The sequence below is a fragment of the Eumetopias jubatus genome, unplaced genomic scaffold (genome assembly GCF_037043125.1).
Source record: "Eumetopias jubatus isolate StellerSeaLion01/CBP00866 unplaced genomic scaffold, mEumJub1_p1.0 scaffold_2, whole genome shotgun sequence".
Classification (NCBI taxonomy): domain Eukaryota; kingdom Metazoa; phylum Chordata; class Mammalia; order Carnivora; family Otariidae; genus Eumetopias; species Eumetopias jubatus.
Genome location: NW_028274808.1, coordinates 112056256 through 112080546, shown reverse-complemented (window position 1 = coordinate 112080546; position 24291 = coordinate 112056256). Strand labels below are relative to the sequence as shown.

At 37.7% G+C, this 24291-nt stretch overlaps 1 protein-coding gene across 1 annotated transcript in view; it reads left to right on the top strand.

The window, feature by feature from the left end:
* The window catches only part of ENPEP (glutamyl aminopeptidase), an 82266-nt gene that overhangs the window by 21707 nt on the left and 36268 nt on the right, over window positions 1-24291 (top strand). Inside the window, exons 4-10 of the mRNA XM_028121320.2 lie at window positions 7099-7219; window positions 9493-9647; window positions 10062-10175; window positions 12880-13014; window positions 14900-14965; window positions 20416-20481; window positions 20607-20758. Of these exons, the coding sequence (XP_027977121.1) occupies window positions 7099-7219; window positions 9493-9647; window positions 10062-10175; window positions 12880-13014; window positions 14900-14965; window positions 20416-20481; window positions 20607-20758 (809 nt within the window). The remainder of the gene's footprint in view (window positions 1-7098; window positions 7220-9492; window positions 9648-10061; window positions 10176-12879; window positions 13015-14899; window positions 14966-20415; window positions 20482-20606; window positions 20759-24291) is intronic.

Sequence of the window (24291 nt, the reverse complement as noted above, 5' to 3'; positions counted from 1 at the left end):
AGATTTTTTAAATATTTGGTTTTTGTTCTAAAAAAAATTCTCCTGGGGTAATAGTATCGTCAAGCCTCAAACAACTTCAATTTTGACTCAAATAAAAAGTAAGCTTGGAACAAACCCTTCGTGTAACCCAAGCGACGGTGCTGGGTTGTTTCTCAAACAGCACCTCCCAGCAGCTGAGTTCTAAACTCAACAGTTCTGGCCACATTTGACCCTGCAAAGCCACGACAGAAAAATAGTCCATAGTCACCCACACTTCGAGCCATGGTTTTGCATATTTATGATAATTTGTCTGTGGGGAAGGGGCAACTCAAACTTTGGAAGACTACACCACATTCCTGGGATCAAACCTTGAAAAAAAAAACAACGTATCACTATTCTTTTCTGCCAAGTATTCCTCCGCCACAACTCTGCCCACTGCTGGAAGAACATTTGGAGGAATAAGGACTTACACAATTAAACGCATTGATGGCATATTTAGTAACACCAACCATGTACCTTTAGTACACGTTTCTGGACTTAAAAACGATATAGAATTATTTTCTCTTTCTCATTCTGGCTACCCCGCCAATGGTAACAAAACAACCGGTCAGGTTGTTTTGATAGCCTTTCTTGAGCCCTGACCGTGAGCACAAGGAGGGTAAGCCCCGAAGTGAATGAAAGATGCTAAGATAACTGTGCTTCATTTGAGATGTGAAACAGGTGGTCACCACTGTCCAGTGTCACCCAAGTGGGTTTTCATGTCTTCGCTGGTCATACTACCTCTTTCAATGGCGAAGATCTCGCCCTGTGTTTTGGGGGCCCTGCAAAGGTCCTGGGTCCTATAAAGGGGTGTGCTTATTCGGAGCACTTCAGATAAGACTTAGAGACTCAAGAGATGAACAGGTGCTAAACCTGTGAAATGATCGACCGCGGAAAGTCAGCCTGTTGTCGATAGGTCAAGTATATGTAATTTATAAAATATAAATAATAGAGAAGCTCTAATCAATAATGCTGGGCCAAGAGGTGTACACAGATGAGCAATAGACTTACATTTCTGGGCCATCCCTGGGCAAACCTGGATGGCGTGGTCACCTTTATCAATTGAAAACACTCAACAGACAAGGACAATAGGACATGGAGCCAGGGCACAGAGGACCTGTAGTGCTCACAGGTGGCGGTGGGAACCCTGCAGGCATTGGCTCGACTTCTGACCAGGGTGACAGTGGTGGCTGGCAGTCTGTTCAGGCCAATGCCTCTCTGGTCATAGGGTCTTTCTGTGTTCAGTGTCTTCACCTCTGACCCTAATGTACCCTTCCACAGTCTTGACCCATCAGCCTCATTACCCCTCCCCTGGTGCAGGTAATTCTCAGGTAGTTTTTTGAGGGAGAGCTGGGCCTTCCTCCATTCTCTTTCCAATCGATTGTTACAGCATAAATTCTGCAGTTTCCTTTTTTCTTGGCCTTCTGCTTTTATTTCCAAAAGCCTTTCTAACGAGGCTTTGGCAAATTGAAAGATTTTGGCTTTCAAATTTATTGTGTGGGCATGAAAAGCCAATTTTGGCAGCCAAACACTTTTTACTTTTTTCCCCCCTGTATTGTCCTAATGTCCCTAATGGTAATGTGGCTACCACTCATATATAAGGAAATGCGGACAAGGAAAATCACAGAGGTTAATGGTTCAGAGTATTATCGGCAATGATACCAGTGTTCTCGATGGGACGCATAAAACTCTTACATATCAAGCACTGCTTTATGCACTAGCTTATTTAATGCTCCCAGTCACTCCATGAGCCAGCGGCTGTGGTTATCTAAAATTTACAGCCAGGGAAAGTCAGGTTTCACTCTTAGAGAGAAGAGACAAGATGATACACTAAAAACCCAGCTTTGGACTGAAGATTACTGTTAGTTTTGCCTTAGTCTTCATTTTTCTCATGTACACAATGAGGAAGTTTATTTTTAAAACTCTTCAACCTCTAAAACATGAAATGGAGATCTACAGTTCAAAGGAAAATATTATATCCTATTATTGTTAATAGTGCCAGATTCGTAGAATTGATGTGTAGAGTGAGACATTGCATGGAAAGCCCTTATCACATTACCTGGAAATTTTAAACACTCAGTAGGATTAATGATTAATCATAATGATGACACATGAAGGAAGTGCCAGCAACCGGTCAAGTTCCTAATTCTCGTGGACATAAATTCCATCTCTCAAATTCCTGGAGACGCTTGAATGAAAGGGACAATATGAAGAACCATGAAAGCCTTCTTTACAGGCGGTTCCCATATGATAAGAGAAAAGTAACAACAACAATGACGATAAAGTAGGTAGATATATCACACCTCCCAAAGGAATTATCAGCCGAATATATGCATTGGAAAGCACAGACTTTAGATCTGACACCAGCTCCATAGATTCAGTGCTTTGAGATATGACTAATAGTATCCAACATGGCATATCTAGGTAATTTGATTTACTTAGGGAACTTACTACCTCTAAAAACTAAATATAGGTTCTTGAAGGCTTACAAACTTTATACTTCTATATAAGATTATAAAGCTTAAATATAAACTTCATATTTGACCTTTAATAAAGTCCTCGAATATTAAAGGATATACGACTCTTTTAGAAGGCAAGAAGAAGAAAGAATATACATGCATATCTCCCTCCTCACTCCATGCTGTTTCAATATTGTCAGTCATAAGCTTAAAAAAGTCATCTCAGTAAGGCAAGCTTGTAAACTAGAAAGATGACAATTATTACAAAGTGATGACAACGGAGGGGTGATTTCCTGAACTTTGTCACGGACAGAGGTACTGTGGCCTAAACGGTGACGGAGGAAGGCTAGCCACCTTTACTAAAGCCCACAGAAAGGAGAGGGAGGTGCAGATAGAGCATAAGCTGGAGATGAGGTTGGAAAGCAGGAAAGGCCGAGCAGAGGGGATGATGCTTAAATCACCGAATCCGAACATCACAGATGATCTGCTATTAAATGGATGTCACATAAAGGATTTTGAAGCTTCAGCTAGCACACAATGTTGGCATGTTGGTAGAGTCTTTAAAGTAAGTTTGTTACATACCGCATATAGGACATGCTCTAGATAAACTTCAGCTGATTATGGTACAAGATTAATGGCTGAATCTATATATTCTTGATTGCTTAGCTCAGTGGATCAGAGAAATGGTCATAAAATATGATCGATGTCCCTTCAAAATAAGGGTCACAGATCACAGGTGATCTTCAGACTGGCCAGACGGTAAAGACAGAACATACTTCCATGGTGTTGAGTTTCTCAGAAACAAAGAGGAAGGGGCTACTTTCATTTCGATTGAATTTACATTAACATCAATCCAACAACAGAAATATGGAGAGTGAGAAAAACCAGATTACGTGGTCTCAGAAGCATTCTGTGTGAAGGGGGCCAATCTAATAGCATGGGAAAGAAGTTTCAGTACAAAGAGCAGAGTCTTTTTCCTCCCCATTGTACGCCTGGGGTTCCCACTCTTATCTCTTCTTCCTCTTAACTCCCAATGGTGAGTCTAGGGGCTCACCGTTATCACTACTTCCTCTTTCTCCCTCTTTCTCAACCCTTTCTTTATTATTATTTTTATTTATTTATTTATTTGAGAGAGAGAATGAGAGACAGAGAGAGAGCGCATGAGAGGGGGGAGGGTCAGAGGGAGAAGCAGACTCCCTGCCGAGCAGGGAGCCCGATGCGGGACTCGATCCCAGGACTCCAGGATCATGACCTGAGCCGAAGGCAGTCGCTTAACCGACTGAGCCACCCAGGTGCCCTTTCTCAACCCTTTCATTCTCCAAACATTATGTACTGCACAAAAGTAGTGTGTGGATAACAGTGGAGTAGGTCAAGGGGAACTATCCTCCCTGAAGTTTCTTAATGATAGAGAACAGATGTGGTAGAAATTCCGAGGGAGTTTTGACTCTAATTCACAGAGGAAATGTTCTGAGAATCTCAGTGTACAATGTGGCAGTCCTGTCTGAACACGATGGTTTGATTTCATAGCAGGCGGTTACCTTTGCTCTGTGCGGTGGCCACCAGCGGGATCTTTAGCTTCACTCAACTTCTTGGAAAATGCATGTCACTGTTCACAAAGAGAATGAGAACAGTGAGGAAATGTATCACCTATCCTGGTAACTGAAAAAACCAAAACCAAACCCAAACCCAAAACAAACCTCATGTTGGGGTGGTAGTTGAGTGAGTTGTGTTGCCTTTGGAGGTGAAGATGAACACATCTTTACTTTTGCAAATAAAGCAAGAATGTCAACTACCCAGTGGATGTGGGAACAGTGAGCCTGCTCTGGTAATTTCAGGGAGGCTCTTTCAGTACTTGGCCTTTAAATTCTTGGATCGTTCTACTGTTTTTCACATCTAAGAAAAGATGGCTCGAGATGTGTGCCTAAGTGAACACCAAAATTAGCAATCCTTTTGGAATAATAAAAGAAGAAAGTAGGGATAATTTCTCTTTCTGTTTTCCTTTTTCTAAATGATGAGTCACCTGTTTCAGTTAGGTAGATGGGCTTGGATTTACTGAATAACTGCATATTTTGCTTTACTTGAGGGTTTTGAATCAGGTCTTAAGTTCAGCAAGTATGCTTCATTTGAATTCCTCACAATTTTTTTTTTTTAGGATTTTATTTATGTATTTGAGAGAGAGTTAAAAAGAGAGACAGACAGAGCAATCTAGAACACGAGTGTGGGGGGGAGAGGGTGAGGGACAGGGAGAAGCAGACTCCCAGCTGAGCGGGAAGCTCAACATGGGAATCAATTATGAGATCATGACCTGAGCTGAAGGCAGACACTTAACCGACTGAGCCACCCAGGTGCCCTCTTACAAACTCTTTTTTTTAAAGACTTCTTTTTTAGAGCAGTTTCAGGTTTACAGTTAAGTTGAAGATCTTATGTAAGATTTTACATATGCCCCCTGCCCCCACATATGCAGAACCTCCCCCATTATCACGATCACTTCGCCAAATAGTACATCTTTTTTTAACCAAAGACGAACGTACATTGATCATTCCAAGTCCATAGTTTACCTTAGGGTTTGCTCTTGGTGTTGCACGTTCTGTAGATTTGGACAAATGTATGATGATATACATCTATTATTATATCATACAGAGTATTTTCACTGCCCTAAACATCCTCTATGCTCCACTTATTCATATTTCCTTCTTCCTCCACCTCCCAACCTCTAGCAACTACTGATCTCTTTATTGTCTCTATAGTTTTGCTTCTTCCAAAACTAATATAATTGGAATGATATAGTATGAAGTCTTTTCAGAATGGCTCTTGCAGTTAGTAATATGTATTTAAGGTTTCTTCCTGTCTTTTCATAGTTTTATACCTCATTCTTTTTAGCACTGAATAATATTCCATTATCTGGATGTACCACAGTTTATCCATTACCCATTGAAGGACATCTTGGTTTCTTCCAAGCATTGGGAATTGTGAGTGAAGCTGCTATAAACATCTGTGTGCAAGTATTTGTTGGACATATTTTAAACTCTTTTAGGTAAATACAAAGGAGCACAATTACTGGATCATATAGTAAGAGTATATTTAGTTTTGTAAGAAACTGCCAAATTGTCTTCCAAAATGGCTATGCCATTTTGCATTCCCACCAGCTACATATGGGAGTTCCTGTCACTCCACATTCTTGCTAGCATTTGGTGTTGTTGGTGTTCTGGATTTTGGAATTCTAGTAGATGTGTAGTGTATCTTATTACTGTTTTAATTTGCATCTCCTTGATGACATATGATGTGGAGCATCTTTTTGTATACAGATTTGCCATCTCTATATCTTCATTGATGAGGTGTTTCTTAAGGTCTTTGGCCCATGCTTTAATCAGGTTGTTTTCTTCTTGTTGAGTTGTAGGAGTTCTTTGTATATTTTAGTCCTTTATCAGATGTGTTTCTTGCAAATATTTTCTCCCAGTCTTCGGCTTGCCCTCTCATTCTCTTGACATTTTCCTTCACAAAGCAGAAGTTTTTAATGAAGTCAATTATCAGTTATTTCTTTCATAGATCAGGCCTTTGGTGTTGCACCTAAGAAGTCATCTTCACATCAAAGGTCATCTAGGTTTTCTCCTATGTTGTCTTCTAGGAGTTTTATAGCTTTGCATTTTACATTCAAGTCTGACCCATTTTGAGTTCATTTTTGTGAAGGGTGTAAAGTCTGTATCTAGATTCACTTTTTTGCATGTGGATATTCATTTGTTCTAGCACCATTTGTTAAAAAACTATCTTTGTTCCATTGTAATGCCTTTGCTTCTTTGTCAAAGATCATTTGACTATATTTATTTGGTCTATTTCTGGACCTTCCATTGTGTTGTATTGATTTACTTGTCTATTGCTAATACTGTACTGTCTTGATTAGTATAGCTTTATAGTAAGTCTTTAAGTCAGGTAGTATCAGCCCTCCAACTTTGTTTTTCTCCTTCAATATCATGTTGGCTATTCTGGGTCATACATGCTGAAACTGGGAGGTAAAAAGTCTATACTTGGATTTGATTTATAAATCATGTCATAGGGACACAAAGTATCTCAGAGACTTAGAGAATTGATGCTTCCCTCTCAGAAAATTTTGAATCACTGTATTTTAGACTCTGGGAGTAAAATAGTTAAAATATCAAAAGGGTAATTTGGACAGTAATGGGTAGAATAGTACAAGTGGAAAAAAACATATCCAAGGGCTCTTTAGATGAGAAAAATCACATGATTCATGTCCTCAAAAACAAATTGCACAGAGATAGATAGATAGAGATGATAGAAAGAAATTGATAGAAGGATAGGTAGACACATAGATACTAAGAATCTATGTTCTAAATAGAAAAAAGTAACATTTAAAAAATATATTGGACACAACTGTTGTGTCTTACATTATTTCTAGTTTTTGAAATCACTCAGAGAGTTATACAGTATTATTTTCTTTTACACATGAGTCTCAGAGATGTGAAGTGATTTGTCCAAAACTGGGATTCAAATAAGTCTTTACCTAGCTCCAAAGCTCACCTTCTTTCCACTATGTTTTATATCATAGTTTTTGTGTTTTATCAAATAAAGAATAATTTTCACTAAATTTTTGTGTTTTGTTTACTAGCTCACTATATATGTCCAGCCACAGCAAAAGCACACAGCTGAATATGCTGCAAACATAACTAAAATTGTGTTTGATTATTTTGAAGAATACTTTGCTATGGACTATGCTCTTCCTAAATTAGGTGAGACTCATTTTTTATTTTCTTATTTTTAATATTGCCTTTGTTTTTACCTAAATTAAATCATTTCTTCAAGTTTTCACATCCTTAGTTAATAGCCACCCCTTAGTATTTTTATTATATGCCTAAAATATGTAGCTAATATTTGCTAGATAATGAAAGATGCACTTTGGATTCCTCCAAGAATAATGTCCATACTTATTCTGTTCTTACCTGGTAGATGCATAAACTTTTACTTTCAAATACGGACTAAAGTAATGTGCAAAACTGCAGGTGTTGGTAGCAATGGAGCCAAAAATAGCAACCTAGATTTGTTCATTTCAAAATCGTTACCATCGCAATAGCTTACATTGCCACCCTACCATCAGTGAGTTGATAAATAGTAGGGATAAATGATGCTATCGGAGTCCCATGTGCTTCTAGTCTTTCCATTGTACAAGACTAATTCTAGATTCCCCGGCAGTTAAAATGAAACACTGATAGTCTTTCCATAAATATATTTTTCTAATTGGGGGGAATGTTTTCTTTTTAAAATAAAATTAGGGCTATAATCAAAATGGTGTGGATATGATACTTCCACCAACAGTAGAAGTGCTTTGTTAGTAAGCTTGAGTGGTGTTAGCAAAGACTTTAAATGAAACACCCATATAGATGTTCGTAGGGATAAAACGAAGACAACAAGGAAACCAAACAACCCAAAATTGATTTCTCTATTTCTGTTTATGCCTCTACTTTAATCAACTATTAGTGCAAAGTGACTGGGATGCCAGATTCTCTACATAAGAGTGGCTTTGGCTCTGGGCAACTTTGTAGATGCTCCATTTTCTCTTCAATGGCATCAGCTCCCCACTATTAGAGAAAGAGACAGGAAGAGAAACACCTTTTCATCAACATCAGAATAATATTTAATAAAATGTTAAGCACACTAATTTAAAAGTCTCTTTTCTCTTTTTCTCACTTGAGTTAATTCATTATAATGTCAATACTCACTAGAGAAATGAGGTCACAAAAAAGTCCTTTCATTCAAGGATTAGGTAAAAATTATACTCCATAATATTATAGAAAACAATGGCCCTTGGGGGGAATAATTCTCCACCCTTTAAGTGGCATTCTTGGGACAAAATAACCTAACCTAAGAATGAAGATAACACGGAAAGGGAACTACTGCTCTAATCTTGACTTTTATTTAAGATAGATCCACTTTTCATTCTTTTATAAGAAGCTTTAAGAATCTTTATGTTAACTAGAAAGGACCTTTGTTTATATGTTAGATAAAAATTAAATTTATTTTTATTTATGTACCTCATTTAAATTATATGTAATAATGTGGGGCACCTGGGTGGTTCAGAAGATTAAGCATCTGACTCATGACCTCAGCTCGAGTCTTGTTCTCAGGGTTGTGAGTTCCAGCCCTGCATTGGGCTCCACTCTGGGAGTAAAGGCAACTTTAAAAAAAAAATTATATGTAATAATAAAGAAATTATATTTTTTATTATAGTTCTTTAGCTGGAGAATCTGTATTCTATCCACTAATCAAGGTCAACACTTTCTGTTTGGGATTTAACATAGAACTGATAGGCCCTGCCTCTTCCTGTCAGATGTTATATCAAAGATTATAGGGCCAAGCAAAAATAAAGAAGAGAAATTCCTGGTAGAATCCAATATTTTAGGTCTGGAAGAGAGTTTAGAAAGAATACAGTCTATTGTATGTTGATCCAACTTATTTAATGCATGCAAATGGATGATAACCAGTAAGGAATTGGGTTGATCTCAAGTTGTACAGAAATAGGGAAAAAGTGGAATTTTATATGCTCTAATATTCTGCATCCTTGAATAGAAATATATTTCTGTGCACTTGGAAGCTGTGTACTTCTAAGTCTTCATTTGAAAACTTCACTTCCTTATTCCTCACAGCTTATCCTCAAAAACAGATGTTTTCTGTTACCTAAGTAAAAATCTTGAAAAAAAACCAGCTAATAAAAATGAAGTACAGAGAGAAACAAAAGACATAAAATTATAGAGGACTGAAAAGAGCATTGCCATTAGTATCCTTTGAAAACTAAAAGACACACTGATATCTGGGGCCAACAGGAAAAGTTCCATGGAAAGTTTGAGTGCATGAAGGCCGAAATTTCACACAAATAGATTATTGTTTTACTCTAAGAAATTATTTTTAGCCTTTTTAAAAACAGTCATCCAAAGAACTTAATTTAGTAAGAAATGTTATAAGCAAATGCAAAGAAGTATTTCTCATGGGACTGTTTCTTTCTCCATAGATAAAATCGCTATTCCAGACTTTGGCACCGGGGCCATGGAGAACTGGGGACTCATCACTTACAGAGAAACAAACTTGCTTTATGACCCTGAGGAATCAGCCTCATCAAACCAGCAGAGGGTGGCCAGCGTGGTTGCCCATGAACTTGTACATCAGGTATAGAATCTTAGTATCAAATTAGCTTGTTTTTAAAAGTGGCTTAAGACCGTAGGAATAATTGAAATTAATAATAACTTAGCAAATAAAAAACAGCTAATCAGAAAATCCGGCCTGACGGTCTCTTAAGACACATTGTTTTGCCTTTAGTAAATACACAGGAGACCTCACTATGACTTTACATAGGCCCGGTAATGCCTAAATAAAGGCAATAAACTAAGGAGAATTTAAGATCATTTAAAAATCAGGAGAAATAGAAAAAAAAAAGCAGGAAATAAATTCTGATTAAGTACAATGCCTGCCACTTTTGTGTCAAGTGACAACATTTATATGGACAAATAAATATTGCAAATTTCTAGGCCTCTCTACCACAAGCACAATAATTAACTCTCTCTTTATTGTTTATAATTTCAGTGGTTTGGAAATACCGTGACCATGGAATGGTGGGAAGACCTGTGGCTAAATGAAGGATTTGCTTCCTTCTTTGAGTTCCTGGGAGTAGGCCAAGCAGAAAAAGAGTGGCAAATGGTGAGCCCAGAACATATTAGCTCTCAATGTCTATTTGGCTCATGCAAAGCAACTGAAACTTTTACACCATGACAGTGTCCCCGAGTCAGGGGCCTGGCGCGGTGGTGAACTGGGAATTTCCTTGTGAGCATGGAGTGGAGTCAGTTCGTTCCACTGAACTACACCTCGCCTAGGGCCAATGCCCAGGCCCGGGAGGGCAGCTGACCACCCCAATCTGAGGATGTCCTCAATAGAGTCCCTCAATAACCCATGTCAAAGCAGGAAAACAAAATAGTGAGCTTAGACAACACAGCTCTGTATTTAAGTGTGTGCATTGTTCATCCTTTGAAAAATCTAAGCCTCATTTTACAAAGGACTTACCTTACACAGGCTGCTGAAATAGTGTGATAAAGAGATAAGAGCATAAATTGAGTGTTATAGAGGATGTGGCCTTGAGCAAGTGACATATCCCGAGTCACTTCTCTCCTCTATGAAAGAAGAACATTGTTCTCTATCTTGTAAGCTTAAAGGCTCCTGAAAATACATGTAATTACCATTATCCTACCTCATGTCCTTGAGGGGCCTGGAACAAAGGCATCTAAGAACCATAAAGATATTTTTTTCTGAAAAGCTAAATCTGTTTTTATCGATATTTAAATGGTGTACGTGCTCTTATCTGTTTGTATATATGAAAGTATAAGTGTGTAGATGTGTAAAAGTAGAGAATTACAGGTTGTGTACTGTAGAGACTACTGCCCTCTACTGGAAAAAATAAAAAGACAACCTTAAATGCCTGAAGCCCTTGGCCATTTCCATAACCTACTTTAAAAAGTGAGAAAGTTAATTTACAATGATTCGTGCTTAAAACTTTAATCTGCATCAGGGTTTTTCAACCATGGAACTATTGACATTTTGGGCCAAGTAATCTGGGAGTGGTTGACAATTGTGGGGCTTGTCCTGTGTATTGTAGGATATTTATGAGCATCCCTGGTCCATATATACTAGATGCAAGTAACCCTCCCTCCTCAGCTGTAAAACCAAAAATGTGTCCAGATATTTCCAGATGTCCCCTGGGGAACAAAATTTGCCCTAGTTGAGAATCACTCATATATGTTGAAAATTGTTGATTTTGTAATTTATTGAAATTAAACTGTATAAATGAAATATTATATTGTCCTTTATTTTCTATAAAGTAAACTGAGGCCCTTCTTATTGCAAGCTATCATAAGAAACTATAACATTTTCATATTGTTGTATTATATATAAGATATTTTGCATTTTAATATTCCACTTCAGCATTTTAAAACACCAGTTAAATTTCAGAAGAATTTAGTATTTTTTTTAAGATTTGTTTATTTGAGAGAGAGAGAGAGCGTGGTGGGGCGGGGCAGAGGGAGAAGGAGAGAGAGAATTTCAAGCAGACTCCAGGCTGAGCACAGAGCAATTCCACAACCCTGAGATCATGACCTGAGCTGAAATCAAGTCAGATGCTCAACTGACTGAGCCACCCAGGCGCTCCTAGTATGCAGTTCTTAAACGAAATTTAATCACATGGTCCAACCCATCCATCCATCCATCCATCCATCCATCCATCCGTCTATCCATTCATTCATTCATTCTTTATCCATTCATTCTCTTCTGTGTTCAGTGGACACTACAGAGGATCCAAAACAGAATAAAATATATTTCTTGCCCTCAAGGAGTTCCCAATTAACGGTCTGGTGGGTGGAGGGGAACAGATAAAGATAGACAGATTGTAAGAGAGCCTGATAAGTACCACAACAGTAGAGCCTCAGTTCACGGGTGAAAAAGCTGATGCCCAGAAAGGTAATATAACTTTCCAATATCACACAGACAATTGGAAGCACAGCCAAAACTAGAGTCAAATTTCCTGACACTAAGAACTGAATTCTTTCTACTTACTTAAGCCTTTTAGGTGTACAAAATTTAAAATCCAATTCAAAATTACCTTGGATTGGCAGTCATCACTTGATAATAGTGTCTTGCCTATTATACATGGAAATTGCAAAAGTGGAAAATGTAATACCATGCATTATCATTAAATTCTCTAACAATTCCAAAAAGCATATGCCATTATTTCCCTATTTGAAGGGTTAGGGAGCTTAAACTTACATATCTGGAAAACGGAAAAATTGAGCTATGAACCATGAAAGTCTGACTATAGGGCTAGACCTCTCTATTTTGCTGAGAAAAGAAGGATTGGAATGAGAAGATGATTATTAGAACCAAAGCAAAAACTAATATTTCTTTGATTAATTATGAATCATCCAAATTCTAATGATTAGTTGACCAAAAAAAAAAAAAAATCCTGAACAACAATTTTGATCAACATGCATCCTCACTTAATCCTGAGAACAAATCTGTGAGGTGGTATCATTCCCATTGCACAGATATGGAAATAGGGCTTGAAAACTTTGGCATGTGTCTGAAAGTCATGCATAAGTAGCAGAAACAATTCACCGATGCTTGTCTTCTTGGCCCGTCATATAGGGGTGAAGTCAAAGGAATTACAGTAGAAGAAGGGAATGGAATCAGTATGGATCAATCAGTGCAAAATATGATTAATTTGAACACCTACTCCTTGTCTTAAGTAATTTGAGTCATTTATATTTATTTTCCACCAAGTGATATATAAATGATATTTTGAAATATGAACCAGTATTAAGGAAGTGCTATCTTTTTCTGGTTCATTCTGTCATTTCAGAGAGAGCAGATGTTACTTGAAGATGTCTTACCCGTACAAGAGGATGATTCTTTGATGTCTTCACACCCAATTGTTGTCACCGTGACAAATCCTGCTGAAATAACATCTGTTTTTGATGGGATATCCTATAGCAAGGTAGGGAAAATCTGACATTGTTGTGAACATCTTCTTGTTTAGTGACTTTTAGTAAATGCTAAAAAATGGAAAGAATGGTGAGACTATGCTAATGGGCTTTAGGAAACAGTGTAGAGCTTATTCTGGGCGCTGAATATTCAATAGTTTATATTTTCCTGTCAAACTGATCAATGCTGGTCATTGTCATAGGATTTTGAATCAGATTTTTAAAAATTTCTCCTTTCACTTTTGTTTATAACTTCTTTCACTCTAACTGAATATTTACACTTCAAGCTTCAAATTTAAAATTGTTTGATTTGATTTTTTAAATTTTATTATGTTACATAAATCACCATACATTACATCATTAGTTTTTGATGTGATTTGATTTTTTAAAAGACAGTAAATCTTCTTTTTCTGATCTGTGGTCTTTGATGTCATATATGTGGACACCTTTTCCAATAGAATCCTTTAGTTCAGCCAGTAAGAATTTAAATCCAACTCATTTTGAAAGAATGACTTTTATTCATTTTTATATGATATATAAAAATGACTTTATTAATATGTTGTAGATGGGTGATTTTTATCCATTAACATGGTTTGCAAAGCTACTGTAGATCTACAGTGACCCATTTTCTCCCACAGACTTTCCTATAGCTCCTCCTCCAAACGTCTTCATGCCTGCATGCAGTATAATTTAGTCATTTCCCTTTTGCTGCTCATGGTTTACCCACTATGCTAAGTTGTTCAAAAGCCATTGCAAATGAATACATTTTGTTATTCTGGATAATATGTAAAGTTTTATTTAAAATGAAATATTATAATTATTAAAATGAATACTAGATAAAATGGCTTGAGTGAAAAAAGCCTTCTATATATTACTATTTCAAAGTTATAGTATCATATTTTTGGCTTTCCCTGTCATTATTCCTATGGCATCTTTTTAGTCTTCCTTTATTCATTTTTCTTTCACATCTGCCAATGAGTCTTTTCTCTTTCTCTTAAAATGGACATTTCCAATCCACTTATGATATGGTTTAATAACTCACATGGAGATGTTTATATTTTATTAAATCAGCTTCTTTCTGAATCCTAGATATTCCATGGGTTTAAGATATTAGGTCAAAAATAAATAAATGTTCTAAACCTTTAGCCTTCTTCTAGGTACAAAAGTAATTTATATTATTTATAAAAATAATAAAATGACAGCAAAAATTGCTAACTTCGTGGGGAGGCACACGTTTTTCTGGCAAGTTACTTGAAAAATGATTTAAAAATGTGTAAATAGTGAATTTTAGTATTAATCTTATAACATGTGCAGAGAAAGTAGAGAGCAGAGGTATTAATCAGATTCGTCAGATAAAATAAAACCAAATGAGATAAACTATTTTGAAGAGGATTTTATGCCTAAATGATATATCTAACTATATTAAACTATTTGACCAGACAATTCCTCAACTATCTATTTCCACTAAATGTAATCTTTTTAAAGTATTGAAATATACTTTGAGAAGTAAGCAGAATTTTATCATGGAATTACTTTATTCACTGAAAAGTAAGTTTTCTGAAAGTGTTTCTAACGTTTCTCCTTCATTAGAAAAGCCCCATCTGCTGGTTCATTTGGTGAAGTGCAATAATTATTTAAACCCCAAGTCACTGAAATGATGGCCACTTTTTCAATTTCTCTTTACCTTTTAGCTATTTTAGAAGCGTAGATACAGGGGGTGTGCCAAATGACATTTTCATCCTAAAACTACTGAGTTATGGCCAAGTAATTTAGTGGGGTCATCTTGAAGGCATAATCTCACAAATACGATATTAAAATACTGATCACAATAGTGATCCCTGGTGTTCGTTTCCGGCCTGTCCTTTACTAGGTTCAATTTGTCATTTTTTTCCACCATAGGGATCGTCCATTCTGAGGATGCTTGAAGACTGGATAACACCAGAGAAATTTCAAAAGGGATGTCAGGTATGATTTATTACTTTTAATAGCATTAAACGTAAGCTACACTAATCCGTGGCTGATGGATGTCCATATGTGATTAATTAAGGACAACTCCCTTTTTACTTTCTCTCTCCTTACTCAAGGATAGATTAAATAGCAAAACATGAAAAGGCGACTTCACAGCCAGCTGAGTGCCTACACCAATTGCCATTTAGCTGAAATTTCATGGAGAAGGTGAATGGACTCCTTAGGTATTTTGGATGTCCTTTATATGTGTATTAGCTCAGTCTACCATAATAAATACCATTGGCTGGGTCATTTAAACAACGGAAATGTATCTTCTCATGGTTCCGAGGGCTGAGAAGTCTATGACCATGGCATGGCAGATTCATGGGTTGGAGAGGGCTGTCTCCCTGGCCGGCAGATGGCCGCTTCTTTGCTGTGTCCTCGAGTGGCAGAGCAAGAGAGAGAGCTCTCTGGTGCCTCTTATCAGACAGACATCGACCCCGCCCTGAGGGTCCCACCCTCATGACTTCATCTAAACCTAAGTACCCCCCATAGGCCTCATCTGCAAACACCATCACATTAGAGAGTAGGGCTTCAGTGTCTGAATTTCGGGGAACACAATTCAGTCCATAGCAACGTGACGTAAAAACGGAAACGTATCTATAAAAGTCTTCCCTTCCAGTCTGTAAAAGGACTTTTCCCCTGTTATTGGATTTTTTTTTAAAGATTTTATTTACTTATTTGACAGAGAGACAGCGAGAGAGGGAACACAAACACAAGCAGGGGGAGTGGGAGAGGGAGAAGCAGGCTTCCCGCGGAGCAGGGATCCAGATGCGGGGCTCGATCCCAGGACCCTGGGATCATGACCTGAGCCGAGGGCAGACGCTTAAGGACTGAGCCACCCAGGCGCCCCATCCCCTGTTACTGGATTTAAAAAATGGCAAATATACACATTCCCATTATGATGGAGTCAATGACTGAAGAGGGCCTGCTTCCTTTTGGAAACAGAAATGACACATTTTCAAGAGCATCTCACATATCCAACTTAAGGTGATTACTCCAGGGGATATTTCAGTTTCATCTTTATTTTTCTAGCAAAACCTAAGCCAAGTCTCTCAGGGTTTTATATTGTCAGTGTTGCTACAGTCTGTCTCTGCAACTGTGCCGTCTGCAGGTTGGCCCCACTGCAGCCTAGAGATGGAATTGGCTTCCTACTTTCCCCCTCTCATCTGCCTCCTCCCTGCTGTGATGCCCCAGGTTGCTCAGCAGAGCAGTGGTGATGGTGGTCAGTCCAGAAAGCAGAGAACAGGTCAGAGTAGCCCCCGGCCAGCTTTTCTAAAGAGTACTAGTACGTCTTTTCGATGTGATTCCCCAGGACAATGCCTGCTCCCCATTCCTTCAGCTCTCGCTACCACTAAGTCTTCTTGTATGGCATCCGGCACTCTCTATGCTCCCTCAAAAGTAAAAAGTAAACTCTCTATGCTCCCTCCCTCCTTCTACCCAATGCTAAAATTTCTAGGTGACTACTAAAGTAAGAAATAGAACCAGGACTTGGGAAATATTCGGGGAGTATATCCATACATTTTACTTCTTTTGTCCATTCATAAAATATTCTGTGTGGACACTGGTGGGAAGGGAAAAGCTATGTGCTTGTTCTTATGTGCACATTAGAATATCTTGTAACTTTTCCGTTGGCTTCAAACTCACATTTCTTCGTATCTTCTCTCACTGTGAGCACCTTCAGTGAGGAGCTTGGTCTTCTATATCTTTGCGTATACTCCAGGGCCTAGGAGAATGTATTACACATGTTAGGCAATCCAAAAAATGCTTCTTGAGTCAGTGAGTGGTCTATAATAAATAGTATAAAATAGAGAAAAAAACAAAGACAATTCTTTTAAAAAACTCAGTGAAAATTCCACTTGCAGAGCTTTCATTCTAAATTAAACTGATCAGTAACACATTCTTGGAATCTTCAAAGCTGACTTCAAATTAAATGATTTTTATGGTAATTTCTAGAGATGGACCTAAAGAGTCTTTAAAAGTGAATAGCTATTCTAATAATTCAGAAATACTCTCGTATTTCCTTTAGCCCGGTATCTATGGTATAATTAATTAAAAAGCCAGTCTCCCTGTCTAAAACTAATATTTCTCAAGTGAAAACTGTCTTCCTCCACTCTGTGACTATAGATGGATCTAGAAACTGAACTAGAATGAATAAGTATTAATTTTTTCATGCCCTCATAGTGCTGTGGAATAAATTTACCAAAAAAAAAACCCCACTAAAACACTCACTTTTTCCCCACAATCTTCAAACACTAGCTCATATCTGAAAATGGTATATGATCAGTTATAGACCACACTCAATAGCTCTCAAACCAATTGGAACATTCCTTTCCTTCATTCAAGTATCTGAATAGTATCTCTCCTTGAGTTATCATCACACTATGATCGCTACCCCTAAATCCCACACTCCATGATACCGTTCAAAATTTTTCCTTTGAAAATACTAATTTTCTGTCCAAAGTGACTCTTCATTAGCTAACCTGATGTGGCATCCCCATCTGGGGATGGCCAGCTGTCTGCTCTCCTTCGTGCTCATCACCTTCCCCCAACCCCCATCTCAGACATCAAAGGAGGTGCAGAGTGCAGGGAAATAAGGGCAAAACCATCACCTGGAAAATCTTTAAGGCTGTGCTTGTGCCTAAAAAATCACAATAGATAATGGGGCATTCGTAACAGTACATGGTCATGAAATCAAGCTGAGAAATGTATCCATCCTTTCTTTTATCTCAGTATCAGCAGTATCCTTGATAGGACAGGGATGGCTCAGTTGGAACATGGCCCTTTTCCTTCCTGGGATACTAGTTACAGAAACAAGGCTCCTTTCCTTTTGTGCTTATCACATCAATACCAACTAGTGAGGGACTATTATTGGGGGACCTAGGTCACCATAAAATTTTGAGTGGAATGACTGCATTGTGATTATTCAAGGTGAAGAAAGAGAAATTTTTTTTAATTTTGTTTATTTATTTGACAGAGAGACACAGCGAGAGAGGGAACACAAGCACAGGGAGTGGGAGAGGGAGAAGCAGGCTTCCTGCGGAGCAGGGAGCCCGATGCGGGGCTCGATCCCAGGACCCTGGGATCATGACCTGAGCCAAAGGCAGATGCCCAACGACTGAGCCACCCAGGCGACCCAAGAAAGAAATTTCTTAATATAGACTATTCAGAAGTGCACTAATCTAGACAAAATTAAAATGATGTCTTTTAATAGACTGTTTATATAAATGTCCGTGGAGCCTGTAGTTCAGGAAAAGCAAGAAACTGCAGTTTAAAAAGCAATAATAATACCACCACCACTGAAACCCACACAAACTGGTCCAGGAGTCGGAATTCTTTCAAGGTTACCACAGGAAACTCTCTTCCCTCTATGGGCGCCAGTTTCCGACACCCCTAAAAATGTGAGTTGTGTTAGATAATATTTAAAATCCCTTCTAGTTCCAAGATTGCACGTTCTAAGCTCAAGGCATTGTGAATATACAAATAAACTCCTCTACATTAATTTTAAGATGCTACTACTCACTAGAAAGTGTCATTAACAGGTAACTATGGTCATAATTAATCATTACCATTCCAAGTATCCCATTATTTTATTTAGAATGAATGATTTGTGCAAAGCTCTGGAACAAATACCTAAAATTGAATATCAAGTAGTGCCTTTCATGTCTTCTCCCTTCCTCTGCCTGCCCTCAGTGGGAGTGCTGAGCAGTGACCTCATCGAAAGAACAAATATGAAGGGAGCACTCCAAACTGGTCTCAACTGTCACCCAGGCTTCTTGGAGCTGTACTGCTAACAATGTTTTATCTCTCTGTGCCTGAAATGAAAGGAATTTAGAAGATAATGTGACTTAGGCACAGTGCCTCCTGAAAATTATAGCAACTTAGAGTGAAGATGTCAAGTGCAAAGTCAACCGTTGGTTATATTCTTTGAAGCTCAAGGAATACTTAAGGAGGTTTATTTCTATCAAAGATGTCCATATTTTAAGGGACAATTCTTGACAGCAACAAAGTCATGATATGGCAGGAACTGTGGACGGTTTCCTGGAGAACCACAATTATGAGAGTCGGAGAAAATTGGGAATTTTCTTTATGGACACACCACATTATATCTGAAAACTCATATACAGAGACTTTGTGAACAGAATTGCCAAAGGGGAGAGTCTTGTAGTTTAAAAATTCATATTTGAAAAATAATTGAAGAGTGAAGACACTCTTTAAAGAGAATAATTTCCCCAATTTACCCATGATCATGATCATCATTCTTATTATTCAAAACATCATATATCCATTTCTTTAAAGCAGGGGTCTACTAACTGTGACCTGGGGCCAAGTCTGGCCCACCACCCATTTTTGTAAGGTCTGCAAACAAAATCACTTTTACAATTTGGAATGCTTGAAAACTCGAAAGAAGACTATTTCATGACATGTGAAAATTGTATGAAATTCAAATATCAGAGTGCATAAATGATGTTTTATTGGAAGACAGTCGTGGTCATTCATTTATATAGTATCTACAGATGCTTTTGTGCTATGGAGTTGAGTAGATGCGACAGACACTAGAGAGCCCCCCAAACTGAAAATCTTCACGATGTAGCTTTCTACAGAAAAAGTTTGCTGAGCCCTGGCTTAGAGCCAAGCTCACCTGTTTTATCTTTGCATGTTGCCTCAATTACTTATGGGTAATGGGTCATGTAGTGTCTGAAATGAGAAAACACCCCTGCAAATGACGGTAGGGGATATAGCCAGTAGTGACAGGTTAGCACCACTAAGTGAAGATCATAGAATTAAGGATCTCTCATCATATTGGATCACAAATGTTGTGGACTGTTGACTGTTGGCTGAACACTTGGCTGCCCTTAAGTATCTTATACTTCTCCTGAAAAAATTAAGCTTTTCCTCTCCTGCCCACAATTCCATTAGACTATAAAAAAGAACAAGCTGTATCATTAAGGAAAAACAATTGTGCTTTACAAATAAATTATTTGTACAATGTTTTTATGGGTTACAAAATATTTTGTATACAATGTATCATTTTATTTTATTCTGGCCATATTATTGCCATATTATACATTAAGATTATGTTGCCATATTATACACTCGCCATATTATACATTAGAATGAGATATGTCTAAGGGTTCAGCTCATGTTGTAGAAGTATAAGCATAGCATACATTGACTTCTTTTTTTAATTTTTTAAAAAAATTTATTTATTTGAGAGAGAGAGCGAACACAGAGGGAGAGTGAGAGGGACAAGCACACTCCCCCCACTGAGCAAGGAGCCCGACTCAGGGCTTGATCCCAGGACCCTGGGATCATGACCTGAGCTGAAAGCAGACGTTTAACTGACTGAACCACCCAGGTGCCCCCATACATTGACTTCTAAAATACTTGTTCTTGTTCACATACAGACTTACTTGGAAAAATACAAATTCAAGAATGCAAAAACTGAAGATTTTTGGGGAGCACTTGAAGAGGTAAGAGTATATCCCCAAGTATTTCTTTGTCTGATTAACAAATGATTTATCAATCATTTCTTTATCTGACTCTTCTTTTTATTCATCTAATTTGTTAATTATTCCTCATGTTTTTTAAATATCAGGCAAGTAATCTACCAGTGAAAGAAGTAATGGATACGTGGACCAAACAGATGGGTTATCCTGTACTTAATGTGAAAGATAAGAGGAACATCACACAGAAACGCTTTCTGTTGGATTCAAGAGCTAATCCTTCTGAGCCACATTCACCTCTTGGGTAAGGATCTATAATGCATTTCAAGAGAAAAGCAGAAATTTGATGGAAATATTGGCCATTTGCTTGGATTTGCTCTTCAGTACATGACTGATGGGTGATAATATAAAAACACAGTGTCTTTAGGGAAACAAAAGCACTCAAAGAGAGCTCCGTGGTCTCCAGGTTCAAAATGGTGGACTGAGCACATGCACCCAAGTCCTGTTCTTCCCAGAAATCACTGAATAAAGGAACAGAAGTGCTAAAAGAAATAAACTCACAATGGAAAGAAAATAAAGAGGAGGGGCAATATACATCATGGAATTCTAGAAGACAAGCCAGAAGGAGAAATATTGGTAGAAAACAAGCTAAGGAAGATGCAGCCAGATAAAAAAGGTAGAGGTAGAAATATCTTCCCTATCCCTAGGTGGGCTCTGGGCTCACTGTCAGCATGAAAAGCGGAGTGCAGGAGTGAGAAGAGAGGCTGAAAATAGGGCAATTAATTTGAAGTCTAGACTCGGGACAATTGTGCCAGTCAGACACACCCCCATTCCATTTTCCCTGCATCTACTACCATCCTGTTCTCTGTTCAGAGCTCTCAGAAGTCTGCCAGAAGCCTGGCAATGACCCAAGGCAAAAATCCAAAGGCTCTTCACCCCCCCCCCCGCCCCCGCCAAGTAAATTGAATAAAGCAGTGGAGGAGAGCTAAGGATTTCCATTTGGTTAGGAAGCCCAGAGTAAAGCTTTCCTCTTATGGCATTTGTGGGATGGATGGGCTAGAGCTGCCAGCTCCCCTTATACATACACAGAGCTCCCAGTCAGACATCCTGTTCAGAGGAAAAGCATGTTTCAAAAAGACACCTCCCCTCTCAACAGCAGAGGGATTACAAGCAAGATGCCAAGAATAATTAATTTAGTCCTTCTTTCTAAAATATGGGTGAACCATTAAGATCACACGACACATAAAAAAAAAACCCTAAAAGCATAAAAGGTAAAATCTCACTTGAGCAAACAAAAAATAGTCTCTATAAGAAACATAATTGAGGAAATAGAAAATAAATTTATGAAATACATTCGGAGATCAAAGAAGCTATTAACACCCATTTACTAAGAGTAGAATGTCTTTGACAAAACAAACTTAGAATACAGAATTGCTCTGGAAGATTAAATTTTTGGTTGTCAAAGAATTAATCAAGCAAGTAGAAATAAATTTGGGGAACTGTCTCAAGTTATAGGGCACACACACAGAACTGACAAATATGAAAGAGAAGACAAATATGCAATGTCCAGCACCCAACTAATAGATGTCTCTCAAAAAAGAAAACAGAGAAACTTGAGAGGCAAATCATATCAAAGAAATAATAAAGGACACAGGGATTCTGATTAAAAAGTCCATTGACTACACAGTACAAAAAAGGAAAATATATATATATACCTAGCTATATCTGCATGAATGGAACAATCATCTAAAATGGGTGAAGCAAAAAGTATTTTCAGCCTCCAGTTCTCCACCCAAACTAAACCAAATGCAAAAGCACAGTGAAGACATTTTCAAATATGGAGCCCCAGAAAATGCTTTCCACAGAGCCCTTCCTAGAAAGTTACTAGGGGAGGAAGAAGAGGAAAAATATGGATAAATTAAAAAAAAAGAAGAAGAAGAAGAAGACGTGGTTCCAGGAAACAATGCGTCCAACCAAGGAAAACCATGACAGGAAATGCCGGCCATTAGTGAGCCAGTGGGCTCACGGTGCCATGCATAAGACCCGATGACTGGGCTCAGGTTGGTGAGCACCAGGAAAAAGCAAGTATGGTTGAGAGAATGAAAAAACCTGAGGAGCTGGTGAAGGCCCATCAGTTAAGTCAACTATAAAGAAGAAAACTAGAGAAACCAAATCAAGGCTGTATGTAAAAATTGTGATCCAAAAATATAAACAAGGTAGAACAATTTTATGCCATTGATAAATACAAGCAAAAGGAGTCCATTTGACCCTTATGTTAGGGTATTAAGGTAAATTTTTATTTAAATGACTCAGGGGGCCATGAAATCAGCCTATAGAGAAGGAAATGTAACTCTAACACACTTCTTGGCCAACAACATGTCTACAATAGTATGATTACATAAATGTTACTTATTGGCTTTTAACTTTTATAATCAGGGATGAATAACGGAACGATTTTGTTACAGTGGCAGAGAAGATTGTTAATATAAGCAGTCTTAACATTGTAACAAGGAAAAAAGCTGGCGGAAGGAAGGAGGTAAAATAGGGAGGAGAGGTGGAAGGAAGCGTTGGGTCCTAATTCAGTGGTGTGCTGGTGGGTGCTGACGTTAATCCCAACTCAGTGCCATCATGCTGGTAGCTTGAAATAGATCATGTGGTGAGTTAATGGAAACCAGCAAATACTGTGTTCAGTTCCCCGCCCCCCCGCCCCCAAGAGCCAGTTGTTAAGTATTTACCAGCACTTCATAGGATATCCTACAGTTTCTCTTCACTAAGGTAGGTAGGGGTAAAATCTCCTATTTTACAGTTAGGAGAGAGTAGCAATACTAAAATTTATGAGACAGGAAATGACAGCTTGAGTACATTATTGAAAGGAACAATTACAACCTATAGAAATCTAATAATAATTTTACTTTCTTAAATTTTGACTCTTAATGGGGGAATGGAAGATAAATTAGTATAAGTAAACTAAATCACCCCGTCTCATGGATGAGTTAACAAATACTATCTGGGGCAAAAAAAAGAGAGAGAGAGAGCTATTTAGAGTTACAGAATTAGCCATCAGGAGAATTAAATCCAGAAGTACTTTTTTAAAAGAAGATACTTCTGAGAGAGGGGCCAGCCTGTGGGAAGGGTGGAAAAGGAGACTGGCTTTTCAATGGCAGTCTTTCTAGTTTTTGATGAGGATGTTTCTATTTATAAATTGCACAGATGAAAATCTCCTGAATATTAAAGAGCAATTATAAACTTGATCACTCAAATTCTTTTGCTAATATCATTTATAAGAAACTTCTGAACATCACCACATAAAATTTTATTAAATCCCATTTATAATTTCAAAATACAAACAGCTAAAGACACAGATTTATAAACTGAATTTAAAAGAACTTCCTATATGTTTTTATGAATTTAACAAATTAAAATTCATAGAGTATATCAAATTTCTTGGGCATTTTCAGCATATTGAGAATCAAACCTTTGACTTCACAAACTCAAAACTTTTCTAGACATTTAAACAGGACTACTGAGTTAAGGTGTCCTAACAATTTCAGTTAAAATTATAAATACAATGTCATTTCCCTCTAATTTGCCAGATTTTTTTTTCCTTTTTTTAAATTTAAATTCAATTAGCCAACATATAGTACATCATTAGTTTTTGGTTCAATGATTCATTAGTTGCATATAAATTTCCCAGATTTTTGAAAGTGTTGCAAATATTTTAAAAGCTGACAAAACATGTGCAACACAGCCCGTGATTTCACACTGATCACACTTGTGTGAATATAGCTTGTACAGAAAGTCTTAATAGTATATCCATTTCTGTATGACTCGATATTT